We start from the raw sequence: 24009 nt of genomic DNA, 5'->3' as shown, positions 1-24009 counted from the left end.
TAAATAAATAAAAACTCGTACAACCTAAATAAATACAATTTTTATTTGTCAATCATACTTCAGTAAAGTTGAAAAAATACTTTTAAATAAAAAATTTCAATCACTAAAAAAAATCTGTTTCATGTTATTAAATCCAATTTTTCTTATCTTTGTACTTCACCCAAATATGTTTCTGTTTAACTTTTATAATTACAAAATAAAAAGCAGTCAGCATACAAATGAATGCTGTAACTATATACCTTGGTTTGAGAGCAAATTCAGTATGTCCCTTTCAATAATTTTTATACAGTTGTGTCTGTCAGTCAAATATATCCATATCTGATATGATATTGGTTTATAAAAAGATTCTTCAATGGCAAAATCCCTATGAAGAGAAGACAATTTAAATTTTTAAACACTTTTTAGCGTGACAATTATAGGAATATTTCTATGTATCTGGACCAGCAATATCATGTCCTAGAGAACTTGTTAGAAATGCAAATTTTCAGACCCTCCCCAGAGCTAATGAATCAGAAATTCAGAGGACAAAGACCAAAAATTACATTTTAACAAGCCCTCCAGGTGATTCTGATGTATGCTGAAGTTTGAAAATCACTGGTCTAAACTCTAGTCAATATGATTGCATGCTATAGATACCCCTAGCTGAAACTTCTTAACAGCTGAGGCGCTGTGCCTACGGATGATAGAGAACGGAGAATTCTTGGTCCATGCCTTGTGATTACAGGGAGAGGCTCCCTACTACACCACCAATTACCAAAAGTCCATAAATTGCAGAAGGGAAGGATACAGCAAAACTTCAAGTCTTAAAACATCAGATCATAATTAAACAGCTGAAGGTCTTGAATTTTAGTCCCTATAGGGAATCCCTAACCAGGATCAATCCAGCTACAATTAGTGTAAGGAACTCCTTTGCACCATGCTTGGCAGTGAAACTGAATAATGTTGACCAGAGAGAGCAGCAACACAGGGGCTTTCAGGGAAGACTTGACTTTGGAAGATCCTTTCAATATTTCAACTCCCTTTTAAGAGAAAACCCCAAATACCTTAAAGGCTTACTCCATTTTGATGAACTTAGATTCTGCGCTTTCTAAACTATAGGATTGGAAACTCTAGGCCTCAAAGTAATTTCAAAGGATTATCAGCTGGTAAGCACACTAGGCACTGTATGTAGACAATAAATAACCAAGCAGGCAACATTCATTCATCACTCAGCCTGTGCCAGAAACTTCTATGTATTCACTCACTCAATAGCCCAATGTGGTAGGTACTGTTAAACAGAGACTTAGAAGAGTAACTTACCCAAGGTCATGCCTAGCACGTGATGCTATTGATAGCAGTCTGATTAGAGAATAAACACTCTTACCACTACCATCTGGGGTCAGAAATGTACAGGCATATCTGGGAAACTGAGTCACTACACAAGACAGAAGTTTTTACATGAGAGACTGAGGAACAACAGAAGACAGGACTTATTCTAAGAAGTAGAAGAACCAGGCACAATAAGTTTGATCAAGTAACAAAGTCTTATTTGCCAAATTTTTACACATTCTGAGTAGCTGTCATTCCATCTGCCCCAGCCTAGCTGTTTGCACTCGTGTCTGTGGCCTAATGTGAAAGAGGCTTTAGCAAAAACTGCACAGTCATTTCACTAAAATCTAGTAAAGTACAGTACTGTTTAAGGATACCTCTAATGGAGAGTAACACTAAAAGCAAATGGATGAGGGCACTTTTCTTGGCTTCCCTTCCCCCTCCCATCCCCTAACCCCCATCTACATATAAGGGCAGTATATTAAGTAGAGCCAGGCTGCTTGGGAACTAGAAACTGGAAAATCAAGAGCATAGATCCTTCTTGCTGTCTCTCAGGAGCTGCCTAGCCACTAATCTCTTTTTTTTCCTGCTATGGCTAAGTACACTGATTTTGATACCTAATAAATCTGAGTTTGAACCTCAATTCTAAACCCAGTTCTAACCCTTACTATCTATAAGACCACAGACAAACTTTTAACCTCTTGAAGCTTTCACTCTTTTATTTGTAAAATGGAATAATAATTAGTACCTACCTCAAAAGCAGTGATATGTTACCCCATAGGCAGAATAAGGATGTACTCATTGTACCAGTAAAGCAGGGTTGTCAAGACGAAATGATAAAACATTTTTAATGGATATGAAAAAGCATCAAAATGGTCATCAAAGTAGTGATATTAACAACTAATAGTTATTTGAAATTCCATTTGGTGTGTGCTTGCATTAGGGGAGGGATGACAAAGCACCATAATCTTTTCAGTGCTTATTGCAATTGTAAGTTTCAACATGGCTCTGCTCATAGCATGGATATGAGGATCAAAAGAGATAGAATGCGCTTGAAGTAACGTTTGGCCCAAAGTGAGCTCTCAGTAAATGTTAACTGTTATAATAATCTGCATTAGCTTCCACTAATACCTTCTGCTGCCTCATAACTTTAGCTTGTGGAGCCAACTCTAACCCTTGCTCTACAAGACCTTTCAACTCAAGTACGCCATAACTGAACACAACAGTCTATGTCTCTTTGTTCAAATTCTCAAGAAAAAAAAAAAAAAGGTGGATTGGACCCAAGCAATTGTAGGCTGAAGTGGAGGTTGGTGGAACAGAGTTGAGTTATATAACCTCCTAGCCTCCCCCTTTTTTTTGTTTCAACAAGGGCTATAACTACAGTCTGAGAAGTCAGCTTTTGCTAGTTTCTGCTGTGGTTAAAAAGCAACCCTCAAATCTTGTTGTTTACAAGAATGAAGGTTTATCTCTGGCCCACATCACATCATAAACTGACTGCAGATTGGCTGTGATTCTGTCCCACACATCTTTCCAGGATCCAAGCTGAAGGAACAACCCCTATCCATGATGCACACTTCTTGTGACAGAGGGAAAAGAACAACAGTGGAATGATTGATGGCAAGTAATGTTTCTGCTTAGCCAATATGTATCTATCATTCATGCTCACGAAGAAAAGCACATGGCCAAGCCTGGGGCTGGGAAGTACAATTCTCCTGCAGGAAAGGCCGTGAATAGCTGGGAAAAATAATACAACCGAGGACAGGGAATAAGGGGGAGCAAGTCTTTTAAAACATACCTATTAAAATCATGTGAAAAACAGTAATATTTAAGTACAAAACTTACTAAGTAATGTACATTTTTGGGAGCTACTGCTTAAAATGTTACTTCAAGTTCTCTCAAGCCACTGGACAATCTGAAGAAGTTTCTAGTCAGCATGATGGCATAGAAACTCATGTTTTTCATACACGAACCAGTCAATACCAAAGTGTTTTGGAGACAACAAAACTTAAACATATGCATTATCCTAAATTTTAATATAGTGTCTATGCCTTTCCATACTCAGTACAGAAATGGCTCCTTAAAAGAGCCATTTTTAATTTTTTAGTAAACGGAAGAATTTAGTAAACAACATTTCCTGCAGCATGAACTTTATGCACTTGAACCTAATCAGTTTTCTTTTTTTTTGCTTCATTAAAATGTGAATTTAGGGGATTATTATTATTAGCTTTAAATAGCATGGGGAGCATCCATACTTAAATGTCATAGAAATTTAGCATTCATGTCATATAATTCTAGAACAGTCCAAGGAGTCTGTAGATGATACTATATAATGAAACTATTATTTTCCAGATTAGCCATAATAGGCCAAAAATGCATAATTTAGGTATCCACAATTAGAAGTAAAAAGCATGACTGTATATTTCATGCTTTATAAATAAATGTTCTGACTGTAAACTTTTGAAGAGTTGTGGCAAACAACCACGGAAGTCAAGGAACAGTTCCATTGCTGTCTTCTCTCTAGAAATCAAAGTTTTTCACTGCTCTCCCTACTTTGTCTGTCAGGAGACTTGTACAGTCTGCTGCTCCTTGTGTCAAGGGGCCATTATAGCTCAAACTTCCAAGAGACCCACAGCAAATCCAGGGTACTAGTCACCCAAAGTAGGGATTGAAGTTTTACAGAGGTGAATCAGTATTTTCATCCTACTTAAGAAAAGTACTTATTTTGATAATGAAAGTAAAAGAAACTATCAATATCTTTCTAAGAAATCATATTGCTTCATTTTCTACATATCTTTATTCTTCTTAAGTTAAAGCCAGTGAAGATACAAAAAGATGAATTAAAGAACTGAATTTTTCATTGGTTCAAACAATTTATGCTGAAATTTTCTTATAAGGGTTAATTTTTTTTTAACTATTATGAATCTTCCTTAAAGGCAAGGCAATTTTACCCATCAGGCACTATAACTACAGTGCTTAAGGCCTAAGTTCACGTAACAAAAAACTTGTTTAAAATTTTCTTACCCAAAACTTTCTTTTCCTGGCCCCTTCAAAAGTAGAGAGAAAGAAAGAGAGAGAGAGAGAGAGAATCAATTTTGAAAGTAAACAATCCAATGATATAAAGCAAGGCTGTAATAATTGTAATCAGCAGTTTTTTTTAAGGTCAGAATCATCTGACCTTAAAAAATTAATAAATGTAACTTCTTGATAAATTTTCCAAGAATAAAACATTGCAAAATGTATTCTAAGTCACCTAATGAGCCAACTACTAAATTGATAGCTACATGCAAGTTGAAGGCCAGAGAACATCTCCCCAAACCTATGGCTTTGCTTTTGGAGAGTTCATCTAAAGCCCCTCTGTCTCCTACCAGAAGTAAAACAGCTGAGCTAGTCCTCTATTCCTAGTTTATGACTGTGAAGCCATGCCTTTTGCATTAAGAGCAAGCCTAGTCTTCAGTTCTCTGTAGTGTGGTGGGTAAGGAGTAGCTGGAAATGACAGTGGAGAAGTATGATTGCTGTATCAAATGGTAGTTCTATTTTTAATTTTTTGAGAAACTTGCATAATGGCTGTACCAATTTACATTGCCACCGACAGTGCACTCTAATTTTAATATACAGTGTGTTTATAAGATAAACAAGTACTGGGGATATATTATACAACATAATGACTATAGTTTTAAATATATATAGTTATGTTTAACATGACCTCTGGGACTTCCCTGGTGGTCCAGTGGTAAAGAATCTGCCTTACAATGCAAGGGATGCGGGTTTGATCCGTGGTCAGGGAACTAATATCCCACATGCCATGGGGCAGCTAAGCCCGTGCACCACAACTACAGAGCGCATGCACCCTGGAGTCTACATGCCACAACTAGAGAGAAAACCTGCATGCCACAACAAGAAAGAAGCCCGTGCACCACAACGAAAGATCCCACGTGCCATGACTAAGAGTTAACACAGCCAAAAATAAATTAATTAAATAAATAAAGAATAAAATAAATCTTTTTAAAAAAATGACCTCTTTCCATTACCATTTAACAATCTGCATTTAGCTTTATTAATTTTTCCTTATACCATCTGATTTGTATATGTTACTTTCCCCCTAACTCCCCCATATATCTAATATCTAACTCCTCATATACCTAATCTCCCTTCTGTGATGGAAGAGGAAAACGAGGTAACATTTTTTTCTTAAAACCCTATCTTTTCTAACCATCAAATGTTATCTCTGGTTTCTCTAGCACAGTGTGTTAAATTCTTTTTTGGTGATTTGAATATCAAAGACATTATTTCCTTTTCATGAAATGACATCTTATGTAAACCATTTTCTTTCAAACTTGCAACATATTATTTCCTTCCTAGGAGGGACTGCCTGACATCTTTAAAGTAACTATTCTATTCAAATACTGTTTACTTTGGTAAATCCAATGTCTTTGAACTAAACTCTTTTTTTATACACTGGAAAGTGACTAATTCCTATGCTTTCATTAAACAAGGATAGACGTGCATTTCAATATACAGTAATGGATTTCTGAAGTCTATGCTTTATACAAAAATGTTAAATTTCCTTTGAAAACTGAGGCCAGGAGTAATTAGTTTTTCCTTAAGAAAAATAAACATTTTATTGCTAACTTAGACATTGGGGTTACCATATACCAGGATCTTGCATGGCTTCCCTTAGCACACAAGCTCAAAATGTTAGTTTTCCTGTAAAAGTTATAAATATTTTTATTATAAATTTATGAATGTTGAATACATAATTGTATGAACATTGATCATCCCATTGAAGACTCTCAGTAAGAGCCTTCTATGTACAAAGTACCACAGAAGATAGAGCTACAAAGAAGGTTCCTGACTTGTATCTCCAGATAAATGACACCTATAAGTAAAATGTCCATCTCCTGAACCTGATGATCTGAATGTTTGCCCTCCTACGTCTAGTCTCCCAGAACAATAAGAATAATGCTATCCTCTCTCTACAAAGAAAATGTAGCACATGACTTTGAAGATTTTTTTTCAGAAGTGGTGATAGGTCTTTTCATTTGCCCATTCCTGAGCTGTATAATATGGCAGCCATTATGCAAATGTGGCTATTGAACACTTGGAATCAGCCTAGTCTAAATCAAAACAGGCTGTTGGTGTAAAATACACACTGATGTCAAAGAATCAGCATGAAAAGAAGAATGCAAAGAATCCTGATTACATGTTGAAATTTTAATGTTTTGGATATACTAGGTTAGATAATGAATTATTAAAATTAATTTCACCTGGGTTTTATTAAACTTTTCTAACGTAACTATCAATACTAGACAATTTTAAATTATATTTGTGGCTTGCATTGCATTTCTACTGAACAGCACTAGTCTAGTCTCTCTCCCCTGGATCCTAAATGGTACACAATCACAGTATGAAACATGTGACTTAAGTTAGGGGTATCACATGGTACAATGACAGAGAATAAAATGAACAGGCCAACAAAAGGATTAAATATGTGATGTCAAAATCTATAACTGGATGTTGATTAGATGTAACGTGGTAATTGTTTCAATAAATGCAAATATCGAATCATTACATTGTATATCTGAAACTAATATAATGTTATATGTCAACTATAACTGAATTTAAAAATCTATAACTAAATGAATTAATCATTTATAATTCCAAGGAATCTGAGAAATACCAATGGGTCTAACTGTAAGAGTAGCAGCAAGAAGTCAGTCCTGCCAACTCAGATCCTGTCGGTCTGATCATTTGGGGGAATCCTGGTACCTGCAATGCCTGAATACTCACATGCTTATACATGTAAAGGATGATGGTGACAATAACTGTCATTTACTGAACGCTTAATTTATGTCAGATACTTTATAAAGATTCCTCGTGTAATCTTTATAATAATCCTAAAGGTGTATTAGTTGGGGTAGGCTAACTGCTGAAACAAACATCCTCCAAGTTTCAGTGACTTACCAAAATAAATGTTATTTCTTGCTTACATCTGATGGGGTGGCAAAGGAGTGGCAGCAGACTCTGTTCAAGGCTTCTTCTGTCTTAAAGTTCTTGTTTCTCATAGGTCTCTGGAGTCCTCCCCAGTAAGCCAGCAGATGGAGAAAAGAAGAGAAGAGCGCACTTGGGGGATTTTTATGAGCCAAGCAGGAAGTGGTGCTTTTTCTTTCCAACCAGCAATCCATTGCCAGAATTCAGGCCTGGACACACCAGTCTGCAAGAGAGGCTGAAAATATTTATTGTGCCCAAGAATAAAAGGGAAACATTAGCAGTCTCTGCAGCAGGCACATTTTACAGATAAGGACACTGAGTCTCTGAAACATTCAAATAAATTCCCTAAGGTCACAGATCTAGAAAACAACATTCAACCACAGGTCTGTAGGACCCAAAAGCCCATGCTCTTTCTAAGTAACACTGCAGAACTCACAGGAACTGTCACCACCTCAGTATACTGACCTCAGTGGGATGATCAAGCAAATGGTAAGGACAGAACATGAAGTGATTAAGATGAAAGCGGAGTATTTTCTTCATAGGCAGATGCCTAGTGAGCTGGCTATGAAGGGTTGATAAAATTGTTGTCTCCGTATAACAATTTTTATATATTTCCATATATAAAAAGATATATATGGAAATCATTAAGCTAATTTGGCTATAAATGAGATAGAAATCAAGACACATCAAAAGATTAGATAGGCAAAAACTACTAGAACTACAAATAAGAAACATGGAGGTTCAAAGACTTGAAACTTGAATTTGATATGAAAGATCACGTTGGGCTCTAAATTACTGATGCAAGTGAACAAATTTCTTTTAGTGGCCATTGAATTATGCAATTGGTTTGGGTGCGAAAGTCTAGAAGCAAACAGACAGGAAAGTTATCTAAAAGGATGGTAACTATGATAAAGAAAAAGGGAAGAGCCAATGGTGCTAGTCATTTGCTATGTTTTTTTTCTCTGTTTCTGTATTCATTGCATCTTAGGAGCACTTCCATATCATGTTAGTCAGTATTCCTGACTCTACTAAATCTTATGAACACGTTTCTGAGAGAATATAATTTGTTTCCTTTTTCAGTTCTATTGCCATTCTCAGAAGGTTACTTATCTAACCTTAACCCTCCTTGGGACAATCTTTCACTGTTCTCAAAAATATGATACTTTCTAAACTTCATGTGACTCTACCATGTTTCTACAAATCTGGAAAAAAAAAGATTACATATCTTAATTCTATTCTTATGGGGACATGACTTGGGTTAGACCTTTTTCTGAATCTCGGTGAATGGCATTTTCAGATAGGCAGTTTTCTGCCATGCTCTGTTAGGTACTGGGTAAGAGTTTTATTCCATCAGAGCTTCCCTACTACCTTACTCAGAGATAATCCTCAAAGCCAAGTCTGTCTCAGCTTGAAAAGTGAGGCAGGACTATAGGAGACCATTGGAAGTTGTGTGTTTACTTAAATTTTTACTACCATGTGTGCTGCACACCTTCAAATATCCCCATAATCGTCCTGTGAATCCAGTCATCTGATCTGTCAACTGGAACCTCATCCTCTGAGAAAGGCTCCTATGAGAAATTCCAGTGCCCTTAGTCCCATGTACTTGCTTTCTCATGGTCAACCATAGCTCTTACTTCTGCTGAAGTACTGATGACACACACCTCACCTCTTAGAGATGATTGCTTCTCTTTGTTCTATACAGAGCTTCTTTCCTTGATTTCCCCCAAACCACACAGACACTGCAATGCCATGAGTTGTTACATTGCCAAAAGGCCTTTAAAGTTCTCAGCTACTATGCCGTCATAGTGGCATAGGAATTTTTCTATCTTTCTCCACAGATTCAGCCTGCTACCTATGTTTTATGGCCTTTTTTCTAACTCCATCCTCCCTTGTCTTTCTTCCTGGCATTCCTCCTCCACATCTATGTTCACTTCTTTATGCATAACTGTTTAGTTCTCTCTTTGTATTGCAGCCTCCTTCTACACCTCACTGAAAAGGCCTCACCTTCCACAGTCATGGAAGTTTATCAAGGCATTTTCCTAAATGAAGACAGTTCCCTAAGTGGAACTCTAGTACCAGTGGTTATTAATATTTTCTGAAATATATACATATATTTATACATATAATTCATTTAAATATAAAGCAACTAAGCTTCAGAGGACATAAATTTCCAGTTCATATCCTGACAATACATGTCACTTTACCCTAAATACCTTTGCCTTTTAAAATACTGTCAACACAACGCTGTTTTTTATTTTAATTAATAAACTGTATTTCTAGAGCAGTTTGAGGCCCAAAGCAAAATCAAGCAGAACATACAGGGTTCCCATAGAAAGTCTGTCCCCATACACACACACAACCTTCCCATTATCGACGTCCTGCACCACAGTAGTAGATTCATTACAACTGATGAACCTACATTGACACAACACAATCACTCAAGGTTCATAGTTTACATTAGGGTTCACTTTTGGTTTTATACATTCTATGGGTTTTGACAAATGAATAATGACATGTATCTACCATTGTCTTATCATATAGGATAGTTTGCCCTAAATATCCTCTGAGCTCTGCCTATTCTTCCCTCCCTCCCTCCTAATCCCCGGCAACCACTGATCTTTTTAGTGTCTCCATAGTTTTGCCTTTTCCAGAATGTCCTATAGTTGAGATCAAACAGTATGTAGCTTTTCAGATTGGTTTATTTCACTTAGTAATATGGTTTCTCTGTATCTTTTCATGGTTTGGTAGCTCATTTCATTTTAGCACTGAATAGTGCTCCATTATCTGGATGTACCACAGTTTATTTTTCCAGTCATGTACTGAAGGACATCTTGCTTGCTTCTAAATTTTGGCATTACGTATAAAGCTGCTATAAACATCCATGTGCAGGTTTTTGTGTGGACCTAAGTTTTTAACTCCTTTGGGTAAATACCAAGGGGCACAATTGCTGGATCATATGATAAAAAATGTTTAGTTTCAGAAGTAACTGCCCAACTGCCTTCCAAAGTGGCTGTACCATTTTGCATTCCCATCAACAACGAATGAGAGCTCCTGTTGTTTCACATGATCATCAACCCTTGGTGCTGTTATCAGAGTTCTGAATTTTGGCCATTCTAATTGGGATGTAGTGGTATCTCATTGTTGTTTAATTTGCAACTCCCTAAGGGCATATGATATTGAACACCTTTTCATATGCCTACTTGCCATCTGTACATCTTCTTTGGTGAAGTGTCTGTTCAGACAATGCTGGCTTTTAAGATAAAAATTTATGACATCCATCATTTTATATTGTCATTGACCCGGCTTTTAAAAGTAAAAAAGAAGCTACTCCGGTTTTCTCATTTTACAAATAAGAAAACTGAGTCAGTAAAAGTGAAAACTGAATACATGAAAATAGTTACAAATTTAGACAGAAGAAGTAGGCTGAGGACTGAGTCAGTCAGAAAAAGAAGTCAGTAAAGTATACAGTATAAAAATGACCAGAGAAGGAAGTAAAACAAGAAGAATAGAGTGTTATAGAAGTCAAGAAAGGTTAGAGATAAAGCAGATTATTTGTTCATTTGCTTTGAAAAAGAGCTTTTACAATAGCAGTAGGCCTCTATGATCGCTGGGCAGCAGCAAGGCACAGTGGAAAGATCATTAGATTGCCTCCACCCCATAATCTGGGGTATGTAAATTTAAACACTTTTTGGTTTGTTCTAGTATGTCCATCTGTAAAATCAGACTATGCTTCTTCTAGCTTCCAAATTCTGTGTTTTCTTTCCCATGGTATTTCTCTCTCTTACTTTAACAAACTTTTTACATCTTTTTTCTTTGATAATTGTGATGACTTTTTAGCATCTACCTCACTGTGCCCTGTTAGATCTCTAATGATTGACCACATCATAATCAAAACTTGTTATTTGTTGTCTTTTGGATAAAAGCCACTCTGACAGGTGTGAGGTACTATCTCATGGTTTTTATTTGCATTTTTATTTGCATTTATTTGCATTTTATTTGCATTTCCCTGATGATTAGTGATGCTGCTCATTTTTTTATGTGTCTGTTCGCCACCTGTATGTCTTATTTGGGAAAATGTTTATTCAGTATTCAGGTCCTCTACCAATTTTTTTATCAAATCGTTTCTTTTTTTGATGTTGAGTTGCATACATTATTTGTATATGTTGGATATTAACTCCTTATCACATAAATCATTTGCAAATAACTTCTCTCATTCAGTAGGCTGCCTTTATATTTTATTGATGGTTTCCTTTGCTGTGAAAAACTTTTTAGTTTGATGTAGTCCCATTTGTTTATTTTTGCTTTTGTTTCTCTTTCCTGAGGAGACACATCCAAAAAAATATTGCTAAGGCTGATATCAAAGAGGGTGCTGCCTACATTTTCTTCTAGGAGTTTTATGGTTTTAGGTCTCAAATTTAAGTCTTGCTCACTTTGAGTTTATTTTTTTATATGGTGCAAGAAAGTGGTTCAGTTTCATTCTTTTACATGTAGCTGTCCAGTTTTTTCAACATCATTTACTGAAGAGGCTGTCTTCTCCCCACTGTATATTCTTGCCTCCTTTGTTATAGATTAACTGACCATAGACGTGTGGGTTTGCTTCTGGGTTTTCTATTCTGTGCCATTGAGATATGTGTCTGTTTTTGTGCCAGTACCACTGATTATTATAGCTTTGTAGTATAGTTTGAAATAAAGGAGTGTGATACACCCAACTTTGCTCCTTTTTCTCAAGGTTGTTTTGCCTATTTGGGGTCTTTTCTGATTCCATACAATTTTTTAAATTATTTGTTTTAGTTCCATGAAAACTGCCATTGGTATTTACATAGGGATTGTACTGAATCTGTAAATTACCTTGGGTAGTATGGACATTTTAAAAATATTAATTGCTCCAATCCATGAGCACATTGTATCTTTCCATTTGTTTGTGTCATCCTCAAGTTCTTTTATTTACGTCTTACAATTTTCTAAGTACAGGTCTTTCACCTCCTTGGTTAAATTTATTCCTAGGTATTTTATTCTTTTTTGGTGCAATTGTGAGATTGTTTTCTTAATTGCTCTTTCTGATAGTTCATTACTAGTGTATATAAATGCAACAGATTTCTGTATATTGATTTTGTATCCAGCTCTTTTACTTAATTCATTCACTATTCCTAATAGTTTTTTTTGGTATGTACTTACAGTTTTCTACAAATAATATCACTGCAAACAGTGACAGTTTTACTTCTTCCTTTCCAATTTGGATTGGAAGAACTCCTTTGGAGTTCTCCACCTCCTGACCTGCAAAGTTTCTGCTGAAAAATCAACTGGTTTTCTTATGGGTGTTCCCTTATATGTAACTAGTTGCTTTTCCTCTGCTGCTTTTTAGATTCTCTTTTACCTTTAATTTTTGCTGTTTTAATTAGAATGTACTATGGTGTAGCCCTCATTGGGTTCATCTTGCTTGGGACTCTCTGTGCTTCCTGGACATGAATTTGTTTGTTTCCTATATCAAGTTAGGGAAGTTTTCATCTATTTTTTCTTCACATAAGTTCTCTGCCCCTTTCTTTCTCTCATCTCTTTCTTAGACCCCAATAATGCAAATGTTAGTATGCTTCACATTGTCACAAAGGTCTCTTAAAATGTTCTCATTTTTTAGAAACTTTTTTCTCTTCAGCTTGGGTAATTTCCACTACTTTGTCATCCAGTTCTCTGATCCATTCCATTATATCATCTAATCTACTTTTGATTTCTTCCAATGTATTTTTTTTATTTCAGTTATTGTATTCTTCAGCTCTGTTTTCTAACTCTTCATTAAAATTCCCACTATTTTTATCCATTCTTCTCCAAAGTTCGGTGAGCAACTTTATGATCACTACCTTGAACTCTTTATCGGGTAGATTGCTTATTTCCACTTTGTTTAGTTCTTTTTCTGAGGTTTTGTCTTGTTTCTCCATTTGGAACATATTCCAATGTCTCCTCATTTTGCCTAATTCTCAGTGTTTATTTCTATGTATTAGGTGAGTCAGTTACATTCCCTGATCTTGGAGAAGTGGCCTTATATAGGAGATGTCCTGTGGATCCCAGCAGCACACTCTGCTCTGGTCACCAGTGCTACATGCTCTAGGGGTGCCCTTTATGTGGGCTGTGTGGGCCCTTTTATTGTGGCAGGGCCAACTACTACAAATAGGCTGGTAGGTGGCTGTCCCACATTCCAGTTGGCTGCCAGGCCCTGCCTTGTACAGTGGCTGCCGGCCCACTGGTGGGAAGGCTTTGGTCCTGGCACAGCTTGGCTAGGGGCACCTTGGGGCTAGTGCTGGCCTACTGGTGGGTGGGGCTTGGTCCTGGGGTGGCTCTAATTTGTAACTTTCAAGGTGAAAATATAATCATTAGACTTGGGAACTCTGTGTAAGTTGGGCAGGGGAGACAAGTAAATAAATATGACTGGCAGTAATCTCCATGGACACAGCACACACTATGCCCACTATCCTGTTCTACATATATCATTTCAGGTACCAGAAGATAAACATCTGCAACCTCTAATAAAGCAAAAAACAAACATGGAAATAATGAAAAAAGACAAAAAGGAGAGCTATTTGAAGTGTCTGGGGTATTTGTGAGATAAAATAGGATATTATCTCCCTTCATTTCTGGAAAGCCTGAATACAATTATTTTTTCTTAAAAAAGCAAAACAGAAGGCAGTATTAACTTAAGATAGTATTAACAAATATTTACCTTTTTCTAGTCACTCACTCATCCCTTAACCCTTGTCATTCAGTTCCTAGTGAAACAATCCTTTGAAAGTCACTAATGATCTTCTAAATATTATATTCAATAGACTTATCTCCATTCTCAAATTTTTTTCCCATCTGTATCATTTGACATTATTAAGCACCTTTCCCTTTTTGAAAATTTTATATCCTGTGGTTCCACTCACACAGAGATAAGAAATCCTTTTTAATAAGTAATTAATTAAGTTTCTCAACATATGTTATCAATTTCTGTGTTGTTGTTTCTTCTATGCCATGCCTTCCCTTTGGACTTACTAATTTTTTTAATTAATTAATTTATTTATTGGCTGTGTTGGGTCTTTTTTGCTGCATGCAGGCTTTCTCTAGTTGTGGCAGGCAGGGGCTACTCTTTGTTGTGGTGCTCGGGGTTCTCATAATGGTGGCTTCTCTTGTTGCAGAGCACAAGCTCTAGGCACATGGGCTTCAGTAGTTATGGTGCATGGGCTCAGTAGTTGTGGCTTGCGGGCTCTAGAGTGCAGGCTCAGCAGTTGTGGCGCATGGGCTTAGTTGCTCCACAGCATGTGGTATCTTCCCAGACCAGGGCTCACACCCGTGTCCCCTGCATTGGCAGGCAGAGTCTTAACCACTGCGCCACCAGGGAAGTCCCTGGAATTACTAATACTACAGAGGCATATTCTATGATAATATTTTAGTGAGAGACTGTAACTGGTAAACTCCCTAAGTTTTTGTATGTCTGAAAAAATCTCTATTTTTTTCCTCATTCTTGAGGGACAGTTTAACTAATACACACTTCATGTTCAATTTCATTTTTACCTCTGCATTTAGAATATACTGCTCCATTCTCTTCTAACAGATTTTTTTTGAAGATGTACAGAATTGCCCATTTAAAGATGGGTCCTGTCAGACACTCCAAAACATACAATCAGTCCAGCAGAAATCCATCAAAAGATAAAAATAGTATATCTGGGACACCAAGCATGAGCAGGACAAGAGGCTCTGCCCCTTCATCTCCAGCCCTACCTCCTACCAAGGTGACAGCTTCCAGCAAACCTTGGGGAAAGACTGACTCATGCTCATGTCAGAACCAGCTCTTCCAACAAAGCCACTGGATACATACAGACAGTACAGGTATATTCCCATACAAGGACACTCCTTCAAGACCACAATAGGTTAACTGTTTCAAAAAATTTCACAGAGACAGAGAAAGTTAAGCAAAATGAGAAGACAGAGAAATTTTTCAATTGAAAGAACAAGAGCAAACTCCTGAAAAAACAATTAATGAAACAGAAATGAAAAATTTACCATATAAAGAGTTCAAAGCATGAATAATAAGAATGCTAGCTGAATAAGGGAAAATAATAGATGAACACAATGAGAATTTTAACAAGGAACTAGAAAATATAAAAAAGAACCATTCAGAACTGAACGCAATAATGGAAATGAAAAACACATGAAAAGGAATTAACAGCAGACTAGGTGATACAGAAGAACTCATAAGTGATCTGGAAGATAGAATAATGGAAATCACCCATAAGAACAGCAAAAAGAAAAACAAATTTTTAAAAATAGTCTAAGGGACCTCTGGGACAACAATACAGTACCAATATTCACATTATAGGGGGTCCCAACAGGAGAAGCGATAAAGGGCCAAAAATGCATTTGATAAAATTATGGCTGAAAACTTCCTGAACCTGAAGAACAGATAGTGAGGTACAGGAAACACAGAGGGTCCCAAACAAGATGAACCCAAACAGACATCATCAAAGACATATCATAATTAAAATGACAAAAGATAAAGAGATAATTTGAAAGGCAGCAAGAGAAAAACAGAGTCATATACAAGGGAAGCCCAATAAGGCTATTTTTCTGCAGAAAATTTGCAGGCCAGAAGAGAGTAGCATGGTATATTTAAAGTGCTAAACAGGGAAAACCTCCAACTTAGGAAAATCTACCCAGCAAGATAATCACTTAGAATTGAAGTAGAGATAAAGAACTTCTCAGACAAGGAAAAACTAAGAGTTCATCAATATTGAACCTACCATAAAAGAAGTGTTAAAGGATCTACTCTAAGTGGAAAAGAAAAGGCTATAACAAGAAATATCTATAGGAAAGGAAAAATCCCACTAGCAAAGGCAAATATATAGTAAAGGCTGAGGATGAATCAGATAAATAAGCTAGTATTAAAAGACAAACAATGTAAAAATCAACTATAACTACAACAAATAATACAGGGATAAACATGAAGGTTAAAATATATCAAGAACAAAAAATGTGAGGGAAGGGAGTAAAAATGGTAGATCTTTCAGAATGTGTTTGAACTAAAATGACTACTAGTTTAAAACAAGTAGACATATTTATAAGTCAACGTATATGAACCCCATGATAATCACAACAAATCAAAAACCTACAATAGATACACAAAAACAAGACAGAAAGGGACACAAGCATAGCACTAAAGAAAATCATCAAACCACAAGAACCTAAAGAAAAGAACAGTAAAGAATTACAGAAACAACTAGAAAATAAGTAGCAAAAGGGCAATAAGTACATATACCTATCAATAATCACTTTAAATGTCAATGGACTAAATGCTCCAATCAAAAGACATAGGGTGGCTGATTGGATAAATTTTTTTAAAAGACCCATTTACACACTGCTTATAAGAGACTCACTTCAGAACTAAAGTCACACACAGACTAAAAGTGATATAATTGAAAACGATATTTCATGGAAATGACAAGAAAGAAGCAGGAGCAATACTCATAACAGACAAAAAAGACTTTAAAACAAAGTCTATAACAAAAGATGAAGAAGGGAAATATATAATGATAAAGGGATCAATACAAGAAGAGAATATAACATTTGTTAACATATATGCACGTAATATAGGAGCATCTAAATATATAAGGCAAATATTAGCAGACATAAAGGGAGAAATTGACAGTAACACAATAATAGTGGGGGACTTTAACACCCCACTTATGTCAACAGACAGATCATCCAGACATAAAATCAATAAGGAAACAGCAGTCTTAAATGACATGTTATAAAATAGATAGCTAGTGGGAAGCAGCCACATAGCACAGGGAGATCAGCTGGGTGCTTTGTAACCACCTGGAGGGATGGGATAGGGAGGATGGGAGACACAAGAGGGAGGAGATATGGGGATATATGTACATGTATAGCTGATTCACTTTGTTATAAAGCAGAAACTAACACACCATTGTAAAGCAATTATACTCCAATAAAAATGTTTTTAAAAATGACATATTAGACCAACTGGACTTAATAGCTATCTACAGGACATTCCATCCAAAAACAGCAGAATACACATTCTTTTCAAATGCACATGGAGTGTTCTCCAGGATAGATCACATGCTAGGCCACAAGACAATTCTCAACAAATTTAAGAGGATAGCAATTATATCAAACATCTTTTCTGACCACAGTGATACGAAACTAGAACTCAATTATAGAAAGAAAAATGGGAAAAACACAAACATGTAGAGACTAAACAACATGCTACTAAAAAACTATTTGGTCAATGAATAAATGAAAAAGAAAATCAGAAAATACCTGAAGATAAATGAAAATAGAAACACAATTTTCCAAAATCTATCAGATACAGCAAAAGCAGTTCTAAGAAGGAAGTTTACAGTGATATAGGCCTACCTCAGTAAGCAAGAAAAATCTCAAATAAACAACCTAACTTACTATCTAAAGGAATTAGAAAAAGAAGAACAAACAAAGCCCAAAGTCAGCAGAATGAAGGAAATAATAAAGTTCATAGAGGAAATAAAATAGAGACCAAAAAAAATTGAAAATATCAATGAAACCAAGAGATGGTTTTTTAAAAAGATAAACAAAATTGATAAAGTTTTAGCCAGGCTCATCAAGAAAAAAAGAGAGAGAATCCAAATAAACAAAATAAGAAGTGAAAGAGGAGAAATAACTGATATCAGAGATCCAAAAAGTCATGAGAATACTATGAACAGTTATACGCCAAAAAATTGGACAACCTAGAAGAAATGGATAAATTTCTAAAAACATACAACCACTCAAGACTGAATCAGGAAGAAATAGACAATCTGAACGGACCAATCACTAGTAGTGAAACTGAACTTGTAATAAAATAAATACATAAATAAATAAATAACACAACTCTCAGCAAATTCCATGACCAGACAGCTTCAGAGGGGAATTCTACCAAATATAAAAAGGAGAGGCTAATACCTATCTTTCTCAAACTAGTCCAAAAAATTGAAAAGGAGGCAACACTCCCATTTTCATTCTACAAGGCCACATTATCATTAATTATTATTAATTAATTACCATTACCCTGACACCAAAACCAAAGACACTACAAAATAGAAAATTACAGGCCAACGTCTCTGATGAATATAGATGCAAAAATCCTCAACAAATACTAGCAAGCTGCATTCAACAATATACAAAAAGGATCATACACCATTGTCAGGTGGGATTTATTTCAGGGATGCAAGGATGGTTCAATATTGCAAATCAATCAATGTGATACATCACATTAACAAAAGGAAGGATGAGCAGGACCAGAGGACATAAGCAAGCTCAATGAAGAGGTTACTCAGACTCCCATGCCACTCACCAAGGTTGCACTATAACACCATTCTCAGCTCATACCAATGGTTATATAGGGCTTCTTGTATAAAATGCTAAAGGAAGAGGGAAAAGCCTGTGGTTTTATGGATAGGTTTATGGGTAGGCTGCCTAGATAAACAGGTTCTAGTTGGAAATGCAAAATAGCTGCATGACAATCATTCAACTGAATGACAGTGAAAAGCAAAATTTTCTCCAAGAGTGAAGCTTTGAACCGTGCACCTAATGATCCACTTTGTGTGGTGCTCTATAAATTCCTTATGGCTGAAAGCTATATAAGTCTTCTTTGAATCCTCCTCTATTATCCACTGTTATCAGTCAAAATGCTTAGTTTTAAGATAACATAAAACTCAATCAACCTACTTATGCATTAAAAAAAAGGCAGGTGAGATTTTACGATAAGGATACAGGAATATTTTATAGAACTCCAGGAATGAAGACAGGACTAAGGAAAATTCTATAAACATAAATTGAAACTGCATTTGGATTCTTAATCTCATCTCTGTTCCTCTCTGAGTGACTTCCTCTCTCTTTTCTTTCCTTTTCTCTATACATTGACACACTGACATTTTCTGCTTCTCTACTAGAAATGGTATGTGAAAAATGGCAAATCTATTATCTCTCAAAGTTATGTGTGTGTGTGTGTGTGTGTGTGTGTGTCATGGTCCACCATCTGAGAGACTGAATTTTTAAAATTGGTGTAAATATAGATTCCCATGAATAATAAAAACAAAAAACCTCTAACTGGCCTAGCTGGAATCAAGTGCCTATTCTGCATCTAATCAAATTGTGTAACGCACATCTAATCAAATTGTGTAAAGTACAAAGTCAAGAGTCATGTTATTAAAAATGATTGCTAGAGGCTCAGCATTGACTCTAAAGGAGAACTAGGTCATTGTTAGCTGAACAATGGACATACTCTTATCATTCTCATTTTCCCAGTTCTCCTGACTAGAAACCTTAGTCAGCTTTGGTTTATCCTTCTCTTTTATTTACTATATAGTTCTTTCACCATGAACTATTCCATTCTTCTTTCAAAATTAATCTTTTATCTATTCCACCTCCATTCCTACTTCCTTTGTCATTTTCCAAAATGACAGTCCAAAAAAAAGGATATTTATTGTAAAATCTGCATTTTTTAACTACTAAATTTTTTTTCTCATTATATACTACTGGTGTTTCTGCATTACTAGCTTGTGTTTTAGACTGAATTGTGTCCCCACCACCACCCAAATTCATACGTTGAGATGCTAACCCCCAATATGATTATATTTAGAGACAGGGTCTTTAAAGAGGAGATTAAGGTTCAATAAAGTCATTAGGGTAGAGCTCTAATGCAACAGAACTGGTATTCTTATAAGAAGATAAAGAAATAGCAGGGATGCTTGCACACATAGGAAAGGCATGTGAGGACACAGTAAGAAGGCTGTCTGCAAACCAAGGAGAGAGGCCTCAGGAGACACTAAACCTGTCAACACCTTCATCTTGGATTTCTAGCCTCCAGAGAAAGCAAATTTCTGTTAAGCCATCCACTCCATGGTATTTTATTATGGCAGCCCTGACTAACCAGCGGTTTGCCTCTGTGTTCATTATGCAGTTTTCTTTCATTTTATTCTGGTAAGAGCTCACTAAACATTGACTATTCGCTTTTTACACAAACATTTTCCCCAATTTATTTGCCCCCTCATCTTTTTGTTTTGTTTCACATACTGAAGTTGTTTCAGTGTAGTCAAATTTTTCAGACCTTTTCTTACAGTTGCTGCATTTGAAATCATGCCTAGAAAGTTCTTCTCATTCCCAGAATTATATATATATTCACCCATGTTCTCTTACTATTTTTTTGTCATCTGAATTTTTTTTCAGTGCCTGATGTAAGATCCAGATCAATTCTTTTTTCACATAGCCAACCAATTATCCCTGTACCACTACTCATTTTCCCATTTATTTAAAACCTACTTTTATCATACCCTAAATATTTATATGCACTTAAAACTCCTATTGCTTCTTACTTATGACATTCATTCATTCAATAGTTCATTTTGGAGATTATATTTTTCCACATTTATCATTAAAGAAAAAGAATTTTCTACGAAATTCAAGAAACATTATTTTGGGTGACCCAAATTACTTAAAAAATTATGGTGGGAAAGTTTTTAAATTAAAATACTAACATATAATTGTTTTTAGCTAAACATCAAAATAAATATATACAAAACTACTTCACCCAGTAATGAGCCAAATGAAGGTGGGGGGGTACCATCTGATTTAATTGAATTATACTAATTAGAAATAAAAGAAAAATGATAGAGAGGAAACTACCTGAAGATTGTCAGTTGGCTTGTTCAGGCTCCTTTCAAGAGAATAGTTGTCCTTTTTTTTTAAATTAGTTATCCAAAAAAAAATTTTTTTCCTCATGGTATAGGAGGGCTATTTTTGTACATCATTACTTATTGGTAAGAAGAAAACCTACTTAATGCAGGTCACTGGGTTAAGGATTCTGTTGTGCCAAGCAAAGGGTATTGACAAGAACTAAGTAGTACAGGCCCTGTAATGTCCATGTTGTATGTGCTTTGCTACCGCTTGAGTTTCGCCTGTCCTTATTCAAGGCCAGAACCATTCCAGGAATTTTAGAGAAAATTCAAGAGACTTGAAAAGCATGCCAAAGCTTTAGCTATTACTACTATCCATTATTTTCTGCTTTCCATATGGCAAACACTTTATAACCACACTGCAAATGTGAATGTATTATCAACACAGCTTTATAGACGATGAAACTGAGATTCGAGGTATCATAAACTTCCAAGATCAAACTAGTAAAGAGCTGTTCATTCCAACACAAATCTCTGGCGATCCGAGGTGCTGCGCGGTCCAAAAAGCTGTGCCCAAGTAAAATGGTAAAGTCGGACAAAAGGAAAGACAAAGCTGTGACAATCGCAGACTGGCATTAGAGAAAGATAAAAGCGCCGCGGGGCCTATCAGGAAACTTCCGAGGCAGGCAAGGTACGTGGCCGGCCGAGGCCGACGGAGCGCGTGGAAATGGGAGCTCACTGAGAGGAAGCCGCAGAGAAACCTCGCTACGGTTTATAAAGGCCGTAAGGTAAACAAGTTAAAAACCAGAGCGACCCGCTCAGCTAACAACTTGTAAAGGAGACGCGTTAAGACGCTCCGCAAGGATTTAAGTACCTCGCGCCACGAGCTCCTCGACCTCCAAGCTCATCCCGGCATTCTTTGCGCCGCGCGGGAGCAAGCCCTGACGCGCTTGGGCCCCTGCGGCCGCCGTAGGCTCTGAGTTGCTATGGAAACCCAGCTGCCCTCACTATGTCGGTGCAACAGGCCCCTCAGTCCCGGGTATTCGTGGAACTGGTTCCCTGGGCTGACCGGGGCCGGGAGAACTATCTGCTCTCGGGCGGAGAGACGCTGCCCGGCCTCCGCCGCCCTCTCTCCTCAGCGCAGACCCAGACTGCCACCCGCGAGGTGCATGTAAGCGGCACTGCGGAGGTGTCTGCGACCCCCGACCGGGCGCAGGTGGTCGTGCAGATGAGCAGCACCAAGGAGGCGGCAGCCGAGGCCAAGAAGAGCGTTTGCCGCCGCCTGGACTACATCACGCAGACCCTCCAGCAGCAGGGCGTGCAGGTGAGAGCTCCGCGGGCGAGGAGCTTCTAGCCTGCCCAAGAAAACCCGGCGGCGGGGGTTGGGGGGTGGGGAGCGTCTGGGACTTTTGTGTCATCGGTGGCATTAGAAGGCGCGAGGACCTGGCAGAGTGAATCTTTGGTCCATCCTTCTTGATGAAAGTAATTATCAGCTGCAGAGACTTGTAAAATAAAAGAATTCAAATTGAATGGGGTTTTATTTGGCGATATTTGCTGCAATAATTTTGTTTTTAACGTTGAAATGACGAAGTATTAAACATGAAATATTAGATGTAAATGCTTGCCTAAGTAGTGTGCTAGACACCAAATCATTTGTTTTATTCTGCACCACGGAATTAGCAAGTGAAAAACAGGGCTTCCTCCAACCTGGTAAAGCTTTTTTTTTTTTTAACCATCTTTATTGGAGTATAATTGCTTTACAATGGTGTTAGTTTCTGCTTTATAACAAAGTGAATCAGCTATACATATAAATATATACCCATATCTCCTCCCTCTTGCGGCTCCCTCCCACCCTCCCTATCCCACACCTCTAGGGAGTCACAAAGCACCTAGCTGATCTCTCTGTGCTATGCAGCTGCTTCCCACTAGCTATCTATTTTAAATTTGGTAGTGTATATATGTCCATGCCACTCTCTCACTTCGTCCCAGCTTACCCTTCCCCCTCCCCGTGTCCTCAAGTCCATTCTCTACGTCTGTGTCTTTATTCCTGTCCTGCACCTAGGTTCTTCAGAACCTTTTTTTTTTTTTTTAGATTCCATATATATGTATTAGCATACAGTATTTGTTTTTCTCTTTCTGACTTACTTCACTCTGTATGACAGACTCTACATCCATCCACCTCACTACAAATAACTCAATTTCGTTTCATTTTATGGCTGAGTAATATTCCATTGTATATATGTGCCACATCTTCTTTATCTATTCATCTGTCGATGGACACTTAGGTTGCTTTCATGTCCTGGCTATCATAAATAGACCTGCAATGAACATTGTGGTACATGACTCTTTTTGAATTACGGCTTTCTCAGGGTATATGCCCAGTAGTGAGATTGCTGGGTCATATGGTAGTTCTATTTTTAGTTTTTTAAGGAACCTCCATACTGTTCTCCATAGTGGCTGTATCAATTTACATTCCCACCAACAGTGCAAGAGGGTACCCTTTTCTCCACACCCTCTGCAGCATTTATTGTTTGTAGATTTTTTGATGATGGCCATTCTGACAGGTGTGAGAAGATATCTCATTGTAGTTTTGATTTGCATTTCTCTCATGATTAATGATGTTGAGCATTCTTTAATGTGTTTGTTGGCAATCTGTGTATCTTCTTTGGACAAATGTCTATTTAGGTCTTCTGCCCATTTTTGGATTGGGTTGTTTCTTTTTTTGATATTGAGCTGCATGGTTGCTTGTATGTTTTGGAGATTAATCCTTTGTCAGTTGCTTCATTTGCAAATATTTTCTCCCATTCTGAGGGTTGTATTTTCGTCTTGTTTATGGTTTCCTTTGCTGTGCAAAAGCTTTTGAGTTTCATTAGGTCCCATTTGTTTATTTTTGTTTTTATTTCAATTTTTCTAAGAGGTGGGTCAGAAAGGATCTTGCTGTCATTTATGTCATAGAGTGTTCTGCCTATGTTTTCCTCTAAGAGTTTGATGGTGTCTGGCCTTACATTTAGGTCTTTAATCCATTTTTAGTTTCTTTTTGTGT

General features: G+C 36.9%; 1 protein-coding gene and 1 long non-coding RNA gene across 2 annotated transcripts in view; one reads left to right on the top strand and one right to left on the bottom strand.

Moving 5' to 3' along the window:
• LOC113612313 (uncharacterized) overlaps nt 1–21884 on the bottom strand; it is a 28005-nt gene extending 6121 nt beyond the window's left edge. Inside the window, exons 1-3 of the long non-coding RNA XR_003429806.1 lie at nt 21841–21884; nt 7270–7519; nt 240–364 (exon numbers count right to left, since the gene is read on the bottom strand). This is a non-coding gene — a long non-coding RNA (uncharacterized LOC113612313). The remainder of the gene's footprint in view (nt 1–239; nt 365–7269; nt 7520–21840) is intronic.
• A 48-nt stretch (nt 21885–21932) lies between these two features.
• Nucleotides 21933–24009, top strand: part of IRAK1BP1 (interleukin 1 receptor associated kinase 1 binding protein 1) — a 36129-nt gene continuing 34052 nt past the window's right edge. The window contains exon 1 of the mRNA XM_027092061.1: nt 21933–22290. Coding sequence (XP_026947862.1) covers nt 21976–22290 — 315 coding nt within the window. The 5' untranslated portion in view covers nt 21933–21975. The remainder of the gene's footprint in view (nt 22291–24009) is intronic.

Source organism: Aethalodelphis obliquidens, unplaced genomic scaffold (genome assembly GCF_003676395.1).
Source record: "Aethalodelphis obliquidens isolate GAN/ISIS:26980383/991018 unplaced genomic scaffold, ASM367639v1 scaffold3, whole genome shotgun sequence".
NCBI lineage: Eukaryota > Metazoa > Chordata > Mammalia > Artiodactyla > Delphinidae > Aethalodelphis > Aethalodelphis obliquidens.
This window is presented reverse-complemented; position numbering and strand designations above follow the sequence as displayed.